The sequence below is a fragment of the Eubalaena glacialis genome, chromosome 11 (assembly GCF_028564815.1).
Source record: "Eubalaena glacialis isolate mEubGla1 chromosome 11, mEubGla1.1.hap2.+ XY, whole genome shotgun sequence".
Lineage (NCBI taxonomy): Eukaryota > Metazoa > Chordata > Mammalia > Artiodactyla > Balaenidae > Eubalaena > Eubalaena glacialis.
In genome coordinates, this window is record NC_083726.1 from 107,074,616 (window position 1) to 107,086,918 (window position 12,303).

At 42.6% G+C, this 12,303-nt stretch overlaps 1 protein-coding gene across 2 annotated transcripts in view; it reads right to left on the bottom strand.

The window, feature by feature from the left end:
- The window catches only part of BORCS5 (BLOC-1 related complex subunit 5), a 97,402-nt gene that overhangs the window by 23,577 nt on the left and 61,522 nt on the right, over positions 1–12,303 (bottom strand). For both annotated transcript variants that reach the window (XM_061205209.1, XM_061205208.1), the window contains exon 3: positions 9,287–9,444. In XM_061205209.1, coding sequence (XP_061061192.1) covers positions 9,287–9,444 — 158 coding nt within the window. The remainder of the gene's footprint in view (positions 1–9,286; positions 9,445–12,303) is intronic.

Sequence of the window (12,303 nt, forward strand, 5' to 3'; positions counted from 1 at the left end):
CCGCATGCCGCAACTAAAGATCCCGCATGCCACAACTAAGACCCAGCGAAGCCTAAATAAATAAATAAATATTTAAAAAAATAAATAAATAAAATAAAATCTCACGATACCAAAGCACGGTCTGTCAACACGGGTGGAAAAAAGTTAACTGTTGCCTCAAGCTCTAAGGACACTTCCTAGAGAAATCCTTTGGGAATCCTTGAGACCTGAAAGAATGAGAGATGTTTTTAAAAGGAGTATGGTGGCTCTGTAAGTGTCCTCCCAAGTAACAACAGAGAGAGCAAATGAGCCTCTAGTTCAGAACATCCAGATAAGTGTGACAAGGAACAGACTGTTAATAATGGATAGAATCTTGGGTACTGTGATTGTCATTCGTCAAAAGATTTTTGATAAATTTTAGGTATAGACAGAGTTTTGAGGAAGAGTCTCCTGGCTTGCTCTGTACGTGTTTATTATCTGTCTGCTTCCCCAGTGGAATGTAAGGCCTATGAGGAAGGGATTCTGTCTGTTTTGTTCAGTGATACATCCTTAGCACCTAGAGCAGAGCCTGGCCCAGAGCTGAATGAGTTCATAAATGAAGTGGACATGTAGAGGCACATGCATGTAATGTTCTGAAAGGCATATTCTTATCTCAGTGAGGCAAAAAGCTGCAGCCAAGGAGACAGAACCCTAATAAGGCTCATATATTGTGAGAAAAAGAGAACAGAGTTATTCCAAGTTGGAAAAAAAATGCATGTTCAAGATAGAGATTTGTAAAATACAGGAAAACAGAATGAACTAGTCTAAAAACAAATACCACTGGTCATCTCATCACTCAAGGGCAACCACAGCTAATTGTCATATTTCCTTCTAATCTTTTTAAAAAGATATTTAACATATTTGAAATCATGTTAACTATATAATGTTGTGTACTAGCTTTTTCACTTAGTGTTAATGGCTTAAGTGTTTGCTTAATATCACTTGGTTTTTACTGACAGAAGGACCTAAATCAAGTGAAATCTACCATGGGACCTTGGGACCTTGCACCAACCCTTGTGAATCTCAAAGTTGAGCTAAAGATGCATTTTAGGAACATAAGTTCAAAGATAACACAGATGTTCAAAATGTAGCTCAAAATTTAGTACGACCCTGGGCACACATATAGACTACATTTCCCAGCCTCCTCTGGAGTTAGCTGTGGCCATGTGACTGAGTTCTAGCCAAAGTGATGTGTGACATTTATAGGTTTGGTCCCGGAGAACCTCCATCTGTGCTACTCCATTCTCTTTCCCCTTCTGCCAACTGGATGCTATCAGCAATGTGGTCTCCGGATATGACAGAGCCACAAAATGGGAGAAGCCTTGAATCCCTGAACTCAATGGAGGAATCACCTGCTAACCAGAAACATCCACCCTGAACGTGAGCAAGAAATGAACTTTGCTTGCATTTGAGCTATTACACAATTTTGAGTCTATTTATAGCTGCAGTCTAGCCTACTCGTACCTAATAGAACTCTCATAACCTATATTTTCTCTAATAGAATGAGAAAGCTTATCAGTCACTATGACAAAGATATTGACAGAACTGAAGACTATATTAAGTTGTTCATTTAACAAGCATTTATTATATGTCTACTATGTGCCAGGCATTGTTCTAAGCATTACAGCAACATTCAAATGTGCTAAAATTCCTTGTTTTTCTTCACTGAAAGAGACACAGGACAGGGAATATCTTTTCCCGGCCCTATTTCCAGTTCTATAACCATGTGCCCTTAATACTGCTCACCTGCTGGCTTACAGATTGCAGTTCAGCTGAAGGGGCCTCTAACATGGCCTACCCTCGCAGGCTGGAAAGGAGCCGGGGAGGGAGTGGGACAGGGGCTCAAGTACCTGGCACATGCAGCCAGTACTGGGAAAGCTGGCAGAGCCCGCTGTCCAGGGGAATGTCTAGGGCAGGTGGGAAATGGGGTTGCTGCTCACACATGTTTCATGTCCATATCCAGAACCTGAATGGAGGTAAATCTCAGGGCAGTCGAATAACTGGGTCTTGCTTATGCCTCGCCAAAAAACACAAGCCTACATTTCCAACAGGCAAGTAATAAACTCGATTGGGCCCTCCTCCAGGATTTCTGCCTTGTGGCAGGACAGCGCTGGTGAAAAGGAAGTGTGGGCCCAGGCCCGAGGAAGTGCTGTACAGCATACCTTACAGCCAGACAAACCAGAATAAGTCCAATCCCCCATCTGGATTTCCTGCCACTCAAGGGACCAGCTGTACTTCTTCCCAAAAAGAAAGGCTGCCCAAAGGACAAGAAGGGGGGACAACTCTGTGTTCTAAGGGCTCAACCTGTAATTCACACCAGAGTAATTTGTAAGATAGAAAGGAAACCCCGAATGTTCCTGAAATGCCTTGCCCTCAGTATTTCGGCAAAAAGAAGCCCAACATCTCAAATGTTCTTGTTCAAACTTTGTAGCTTTAAACACTCCCAACCGATTTTACAATTTGAAGTCAAGCAAGCAGTGACCAATGCCAGGGTATGTTTAAAAGCAGCCACAGGAATCTAACAACATTGTCATTTAAAGAAGATTCGGTTCAAGGTGGCAGGCAGGGTAACGGCCTCACCTGGCCAACGGCTCACGAACCAGGCTTTTCATTGAAGGGGCTCAGAGTGAATGCTAATGCCAGTTCAAACACTGATTCTCTGTGCAAACTGTGAGAAACTCATTTAACCTTGGTCAGCCTCACCCCCAGCCCCATGGGAGGAAACACGGTACAGGAAGTCGGGTCAAATACTTGGAAAATGGCTCCAGCTGGGTCTTAAACATTACAGTTTTGTCGACTGAAAGAAATCCCTGCCCGGCTCTGTGTGCAGGCCCATGAACGGTAGCTCACTCCTTCCAACACTAGTTGAGAGCCTACTGCATGAAAAAGGAAGAGAAACGCAATGATAAGATTCCACGGAAGTAGAACATAAGTAGTATGGCAAGGTAGATAAGAGGACAGCAATCAGGAAGATTCGACTTCTATCATCTTGGTCATTAACTAGGAGAAAAACCTTGGACAAATTCCAGATAAACTCAGGAACCCTTGTTTTCTTCATGTGTGCCACCAAAGGGCTGAATTAGAGAAACCTGAGGGTGTCTTTATAATCCCAGGAAATCGTGTGGCTTTCTAAGGACTGCAACTCTTCTGTGTCCATCTGAACCTCCAATTCAATGGTTCACATTGGTTAATGCTAAGAAGGCATGCTATCCACACACCTAACAATGAAACACAGAGGCTACCAGAATCACTCATGAATTTAGTCTCAAGGCCTTTAAGCAAGCACATAGCAACTGTAATAAAATTAACCTAACGGCTTCATCTTAGTTAGGAAGGTATTCTAAACCATGAATATATTTGCCCATTGACAGCAACCAGAGCCAGTCCAGACGTCTTAACAACGTCTTCCTCGGGCTGTGTATTTGCCACCTGCCTCCTGCCCCCGCGCTGGTGAAAGCCCGCACATTTGAAAGATGCACGTTCTTTCCTCCTTTACCTTTCAGTAACCCAGATTTCAATGGCAGATGTGACCTAAAACTGAAAGTGTCTGCCTGCCAACTTGAATCCTTAACTAGAAACGACGAGATATCACAGAAATCACAGGAACGGTAAGAGGCAAGGCATCCACAGCCCAGAAGCCGAGGACGCGTCACGTGCTGCCGTCCGGTTTCACATTTCTCACCATCCACGTTCCCCAGGCACCACTTTGCTCTTCACAGAGCAGGATAAACAGTTAAATTAACTACACAAATGCCAGAAAGCACATATCTGTGGCATGAAAGAAATCACGCAGGGCTTGCAGCCTGGGCTATAAATGATCGGTCTTGCCTCCATTTAGTTCTTTGTGATACTCAGGTTGTTGAGAGTAGAGCTTAAAATGAGCCAATATTTAGGCTACTACTGGTATCAAGAAACTTCACACAGGCCAATTCACAGCAATAAGGTTAGGCTTTTCCCTATCAGTCATTATTTTTTGTTGTTGTTATTTTTTTCTATTAGTCATCATTTTTATTTAAAACAATAACGAGCGCTAACACCATAGTGTTTACTACATGGCAGACATGGTCCCATACTTTAGAGTAACTCATTTAACCCTCAAGAGAACCTTTCTGCAGTAGACTAGTATTCTCATCCCCATGTAACAGAAGAGGAAACTGAGGCTTAGAAGAATCAAGTAACTTGCTCAAGGTCACACAGCTAGAGGCAGTGCCAGGGTTTGAACTCAGGCAGTGAGGCTCTGGCGTTTGTACTCAGAACCACTATGCAGAACTGCCCACAAAATCAAGGTCCAAGTTCCTCCACCTCAGCTGAGCCTTCAATGGCTCTGGTCCTCACAACTGTACTACTACCCAACAGTTGCTCTCAGCAAATGACCTCCCCTCTCCTTCAGCGAGAACACACAGGCTCCTCAGGCATGACTGTCCTGTGCCAGGCAGCCTCTTAAAAACCTGCCTAGATCTTCCCTGTTCTCTCAAACAAATGCCCTCAGGGCTCTAAGTCATCCCTCTCCTGCTGCCTCAGAGACCTCACTCTCAGAATCCCCTTTCTATCCTTCACCCTCCATCTCTTCTCTTCCATCTCTTCCCCTCAACCCGGAAGCACGTTCAAATATACCACCTGCAAAAAACACCCGAAACCTCCTTTGATCTTCATCCACTTTTTTAAATAAATAATTAATTAATTAATTAATTTTTATTTTTGGCTGCGTTAGGTCTTTGTTGCTGTGTGCAGGCTATCTCTAGGTGCAGAGAGCAGGGGCTACTCTTCGTTGCAGTGCGCGGGCTTCTCATTGCGGTGGCTTCTCTTGTTGCGGAGCACAGGCTCTTGGCACGTGGACTTCAGTCGTTGTGGCTCGCAGGCTCAGTAGCTGTGGCTCACGGGCTCAGTAGTTGTGGCTCACGGGCTCTAGAGCGCAGGCTCAGTAGTTGTGGTGCACGGGCTTAGTTGCTCCGTGGCATGTGGGACCTTCCCGGACCAGGGCCCGAACCCGTGTCCCCTGCACTGGCAGGCGGATTCTTAACCACTGTGCCACCAGGGAAGTCCCAATCTTCATCCACTTTTAATTCTACAGTTTCAGCCTCTATCTTCCTCTGTGACCATGGATTAATTGCTTACTTTCTCTAACAGGCTTCGATTTCTGCATCTGTGTGTCATGAGGGTCCTGGACCAGAAGGTCTCTGAGGTCTTTCCAGCTCCAACATCTGTGGTTCTTAATGGAGAGATTTCTTGGAACAAACTTAGTTTCTCCACTGTCCCCGGAAGCCCCGAAGTTAATTTTCTTCCGAGACTCCCAGCTGTTCCTGCAGCCAGCAGCGCTCTCCGCTTTCTCTCCACTCGTTTCCCAAATCCCGGTTTTCCTTTACGACGTGGCTTCAGCCTCACCCACTATATCCCAGGATATCCTGATCTTTAACTCTCCTAGGACTACAGTTGTGAACCACGACTGAGCACTCTGCATTGATGGCACTGTATCTTTCACCTTACTGTTCTGCGTACCTTCATGCCCTCGCCCAGACTAAGCTCTCAGCGAGCAGGGACCAGTCACGCTTCTCTGTAACCCTTAAAGGACCTCACACTAAGTTGGTCAGCAGTAGTTGCTCAGCCATGCTGGCTGGTTGGCTGAGGGTCATCCTGAAGCCACTGAGGAAACTAGTGGTCAGTGTACAAGACTCTGGTGTGAAGGAAGACCACCCCTGGCTTCCACGCCTCTCTTACACAGAAATTTGTAAAACATCAACTTTTTATTAAAAAGCATCATCCAAATTTAGCAATAGGAAAGCTCAGCTAACTCCTTGATTTTCTTCTCTCTGAATCAGAAACTGTTACAGCCATGTTTCCCTTTGATCCAAATGTAAGTGATCACAAGTGCTGCAGCTTTCTGGGCCTCTGCTTGACCCGGGTTCTACTTCCACTAACACACATTCTCCACGGTTATTAAGTTCCCTGACTTTTCAACACATATAGCATTATGTTACTTCCTCACACTTGCAACTCAACTTCCAGGAAACATCTGGAATAATATCAGAGAGTTGGTGTTTGATCAAAACTACATCCTCTGCTTTATTCATTTGGAAGTGACTAATTTCAGCCCTTAGGTTTGAAGTTGAGCACACATGGATGTGTATGTTTCAGGAGTTTGCACCCACAGAGGAGACAGGTCTTCAGTGAAGAATCTAAAGCAGTGCTCACCTCCTCGGCCCTAAGAGAACTACCAAGGTACTGCTCATACCGGGACTGCTGTTCTCTGCTTGGTAACAATCCTGGGTCACTACTGACTGCTCAAAGTGAATCCCAAGCCTCCTCAAGCAGAATTTTAAACTCAGTTTAAAATTTTGTTTTAAATGAATGCTCCACAGCACTGGTGCTCAACCCTGGTCACACGTGAGAATCCTCGAGAGCAGCGGTCCCCAACCTTTTTGGCACCAGGGATCGGTTTCGTGGAAGATGATTTTTCCATGGACCCGGGCGGGGCGGGGGGGGGTATGTTTCAGGCGGTAATGCGAGCGATGAGGAGCAATGCGGGGCGGCAGATGAAGCTTTGCTCGCTTTCCTGCTGCTCACCTCCTGCTGTGATGCCCCATTCCCAACAGGGGCCCGGGGGTCGGGGACCCCTGATCTAGAGCACGTTCATGAACACCAATCAATGCCCAGCTTCCTTCCCACCAACCCAGCCTTCCAAGATTTCCATTTAATTGCTCTGGAGTGAGATCTACACATCAGTATTTTCTTCAAAGCATCTCAGCTATACTGAATGAATTAAGGTAATCTTTTAGGTATGATAAGGGCACTCTGGCTGTGTTTTTGAGAAGGGGTCTTTCGTTAGTGGAAAAACTGGTGAAATTCAAATAAGGTCTCTGTTTAGTAAATGGTATTGTACCAATGTTAATTTCCTGGTTTTGTCTTTGGGCTAAGGTTTTGTAAGATGCTCACTTTAGAGGAAGCCGTGTGAGAAGCATACAGGAACTCTCTGAATTATGTTTGTGACTTTTCTCTAAGTCTAAAAGTAATTCAAATTAAAAACGTTTTTAAAGGAGTCCTTTATTTTTAAAGATGCATACTTAAATACTCATGAATGAAATGATACGCCTGAGATTTCCTGCAACACAAACCAGTTAGGAAGGTGGCAGGGAGGGAGTCGGGGTGTGGATGAAACAGGAGTCTTCACAAGCTGATTATCTGTAGTAGCTGGGCAATGAGGACAGGAAGGGTATCTGTCTACTTCAGTGTGTGCGTAAAATTTTCCGTCATATATATTGGAGGAAACAATTCCCAGGTGATTCTAACACTCATTCAGGGCCAAAAAACACTGCTCTGGAGTCCTGAAAATGTGGTATAATGAGCTCTGTCTGGTACTATCAGCTACAAAATACTTTACCCAGCTCCTGGACAATGAATTAGTCACTTAATCTTTCTGTACCACACTTTCCTAACTATGAAATGACAGGAATGGAGTAGAGGACCTTTCAAGAAGAAGACAGGAAGCATTAAAAAGCTGATTTATTCTAAAATCCTATGAAAGTTAATATCATAATTAATTTCTAGCACAGTCAAAAATGATAAGGTCTTACATCCACAAAAGCATTTTCCCAAAGAAAGCTCTAAAAAACACTACTTCTATAAGATGTTAATAGATGTTACCTAAGATAAGGGTTCCGAAATCAAAGAAGTTTGAAAAGCGCTGATTTTCTTTACTGTAAGATTCCTAAGAACTTTTTAATAAGATAACATGCATTGTGACTTTCCAAGGGTGGTTATGAACTATGCAAAAAGTCTGACCTTCTTTACATGGAATTAGTTTTATGGAACTTATTTTGGAAAACAATGCTCTAGACCAGTGGTTCCCAAATCCCAGGTCACGGAGAATGGCATTAGTATCATTTGGTAAGTTTATTAAAATAATGATTCGCAGACCATGTCCTAGACCTACTGGGGGCGAGGAGAATTCAGTATTAAAAGAAACAAAATCCAATAATAATAATTCATATAATCCAATGCATAGTCATGTTTGGGACTTAAGCTCTTTAGATCATAATGTAGTAAAATAAATATAATATCTGAAAGGCCACACAGATGCCAACCAAAATAAAAGGTCATATTTAATAGTTTTCCATATAAAAGTATTTAGTCCATGAGAGATGCATACATGCATACATTTTATGAAAGGTAAGTAGTAAAATACTGGAGGTCTTGACAAATTTAAATCTATCAGTATAACTAATGACTACTTAGTTATAGACATACTACATCCTTGAGATTACAAACTGATCATCAATTGCAGTGACTCTCCACCCTTTCCTTGTGTATTTCCTCATGTCCACCTTCTCTTGCCAGAGTCAATGATCAGGACTATTTTGTTAAACTCCAGGCAGTGCCATTCACGTAAGTGGTTTCTCCACGATACAGCTCCTGACCTTTTCTTTTTATGACATTACTTCAAGGTAACAGAACAGAAATCCCTTCTTGATTGAAAACTTTGGAAAACGTATTTACTTATACCTTGGTGCTCCCAGAGCTGTGCCATGCAGTGGCCCAATCAGTGATATATTTAAATGCTTAAAAGAATACCTACTTTCTGTTATTCATAATTACTCAACATGTGTACCACACTCTTTCATTTACTAAGTACTTTCACATGAATTATCTTGTGTCTTTCCTCACAAAAACCCTGTGGGTTAAGTAGGCATAATTGTTTCTATCCAACCAATAAGAATCACCGAGCTTTTCCTGCTAACACAGTGAAAAATATAATTGAGGGAGATGTCAGGGCTCCTGCTCTCAAAGAACTGATACCCGACTGGAAAACAAAATATAAATTACACACAGGAAAGGGTTGAAATCAATTAATGTTAGCCAAAGCAAATCAGTATGGCAGGACTTCACACATACTAATAACAGTTAACACTTACTAAGCAATTTAATATTCACTCAACCCTGCGGGTAGATTACTACGCTTAGACCCATTTTTCAGATGAGGAAAACTGAGACCAAGAGAAGTAAAGTAACTTTCCCAAGCAAATAAGTGGTGAACCAGGATTCAAACTCCAGATTCGTCTACTCCATGGACCACTCTTTTCCACCATCACATTCCACTGCTGGGTAAGACAATCTTCTCAAAGCAATGGGGACAGATGTCAAGACATTTAGATAGAAAATGATTACTTCCCAGAAAGTTGGGATCATCGGCTCTACACCCCAGGAGAAAAGGACTCAGGAGTCACAGGGAATCACAAGATTGAGTCAGCCATGATATTTTCTCACAATAAGTTACCTCTTTGATTCGTTTGACCAAAGCGTTCTGATCAAAAGCAACAGCCTCTGCACACTGACGGAGGTGATCCTGATAACGGAGGCAGAGCTGCAGCACCTGCTGAGAATCCAACTTCTCCAGTCTGGTGTTTGTTGGAGAAGTCTGGCCACTCAACAGCCCTGGGAAGCAAAAAAAGAATAAAACCAAATGAAATGGAAATTACTAATAAGCGTGTGAATAAAGTAGCTTAATAACAAGTTCACTGAAGGCAGGGTAAGAGGCTTAAATTTAATCTTGCATCTTTTGTCATATACCTGTGACGATCACGGCAACTATCATTTATGGAGCATCTTACGTGCCAAGCACTTGGCAAAGTGCCTCCTGCGCATTACTTTTCATATAATCGCTCAGGAAAGTAAATTATTATTAGCCCCATTTTATAGGTGAGAAACCCAAGACGCCGTGAGGTTAAGTAACTTTCCTAAAGTCACATAATAAGTGATTTCTCCAAGACAGAGCACCTGACCTTACGGCACTACTTTAAAGCATCAGAAGTATAAACCCCTCTTGACTGAAAAATCTGGAAGATGTACCTACTTAATTCCTTTAACTAATTAAAATGGTTGTCTGAGAAACAGAAAGAATGTATATATATATGGAAACTGTTAGGAGGAGATGCAAAAAGGAAAACATTTAGAAGGTGAACAGGATGTCCACTAACACACCATAAGCCTCAACCTTTACATTTTCTTTCAACATCAGTTTAGTTGTGTAACTATTAAATTCCCTTAAATTTGAACAGGACGTTATATTTTCAAAGCCTTTCACACAGAATTATCTTCCCTTTCTTTAAGGTGTGTAGAACCGGATAATTATTAGCATTTACAAAAGATGAAATACCAATGAAAGAGGCTAAATGACGTGCTCAGGGTCACACAGCAAAGTCCTGACTAGAACTCAAGCCTCCTGACTTCTGGTCAAGTGCTTATTGTCAGCCTGAAGGTTCACAAACTTTTTGGTGTCAGGACCCCTTTACCCTCTCAGAAATTACTGAGGACCCCCAAAGAGCACTTGTGTATGTAGTTTAAATCAATATTCATCTGTTAAAAATTAAAACAGAAAATTCTTGAATATTTATTAAATCATTTTAAAAAATAATAATCCCACTACATGTTAACATAAATAACATATTTTAAAGAAAATCTACTCCCCAAAACAAAAAAGTGAGAAGAGTGGCACTCGTTTACATTTTTGTAAGTCTTTTAAATGTCTTGGCTTCATAGAAAACAGCTGGATTCTCAGACTTGCTTCTGCATTTAATCTGTTGCTATTTCACATCATGTAGCCTCTGAAAAACTCCACTGTACACTTGTAAGAGAGTGAAAGTAATTAGCAAATGTCTAAGTATTAACTGTGAAAATAGTTTTGACTTCAGAGAATCCCTAGCAGGGTCCTGGGGCTCTCAGGCACTCCCCACCCCACTGAGAGCAGTACCCGCACACCAGAGCCAATGGCACAACACGGGTCCTCCGAAATAAACACGACAACAGCACATGCGCTGGGCACCATCAGAATGAACTCGCCCACGTCAAAGTTTGTCTTCGGAAGCCTTCCCCAATCCTCCACTAATCTGTTCACCATTTCTAAAATTTTGTCATTTCAGGGGCTTCCCTGGTGGCGCAGTGGTTAAGAATCCGCCTGCCAGTGCAGGGGACACGGGTTCGAGCCCTGGTCCGGGAACTAAGATCCCACATGCCGCGGAGCAACTAAGCCCGTGCACCACAACTACTGAGCCTGTGCTCTGGAGCCCACGAGCCACAACTACTGAAGCCCGCACGCCTAGAGCCCGTGCTCCGCAACAAGAGAAGCCACCACAATGAGAAGCCCGCGCACCGCAACGATGAGTAGCCCCTGCTCGCCGCAACTAGAGAAAGCCAGCGTGCAGCAACGAAGACCCAACACAGCCAAATATAAAATAAATAAATTTAATTAAAAACAAAAAAGAATAAAGGAGAGTTAAATAAATAAATAAATAAAATTTTGTCATTTCAAAAATGTTCAAAAATGGAATAATCTAACATGTAACCTTTTGGGATTTTTTTCACCCAACATAATATTGGGTTGGCCAAAAAGTTCACCGGGTTTTTCCGTAAGATGTTACCCAATGCCTTAGAGATTCACCTAAGTTGTTGCATGTATCAGTAGTTTGTTCCTTTTATTTCTGAGTAGTATCCCACAGTATGTACATCCCAGAGTTTGGTTAACCCTTCACCCACTGAAGGCCATTTGGGTTGTTTCCAGTTTGGGGACATGACAAATGAAGCCGCTATACAGTCGTCGTACAGGTTTTTGCGTAAACGTAAGTTTTCCTTTCTCTGGGATAAATGCCCAACAGTGCAATTGCTGGGTTGCATGACAACTGCACGTTTAGTGTTATGAGAAACTGCCAAACTGTTTTCTAGAGTGCCCGTAACCTAGCAAATGGGGGATTTTTCAGACCACTAAAATCTCCTAACAAAATTATCAAGGGCTACCCTACTACTGACAAAGAATACAGTTCCAGGAATGCAGACTTCGGAAGAAAGGAACGGCTTTTTGTTGTCAATCAAGGATTGAAGTAGAAAAAGAGTGAGAACGGGGAGTTCTCTGGTAGTCTAGTGCTTAGGATTTGGTGCTTTCACTGCTGTGGCCCGGGTTCAATCCCTGGTCCAGGAACCGAGATCCTGCAAGCCGTGCAGCACAGACAAAAAAAAAAAAAAAAGAGAGTGAGGAGGCAATGTGGGAAGAGGAATGAATGATTCTGTGCCATCAAAAGTGGGCCAGGATAATGCAAAGGCCATAAAGGAAACACTGATATATCCAACAAGATAAAAAACTAGATTCCTCATGGCAAAAAACAGTATAAGTTAAAAAAAACAACAACAAACAAACAAGAAAAACCACTGCTACTCATATCACAAAGGGTAAGCTTCCTATTGGATAAAGAGCTCCTAGAAATTGGCAAGTAAAAAATCAGCAAAAGAAAGATGGACAGAGGA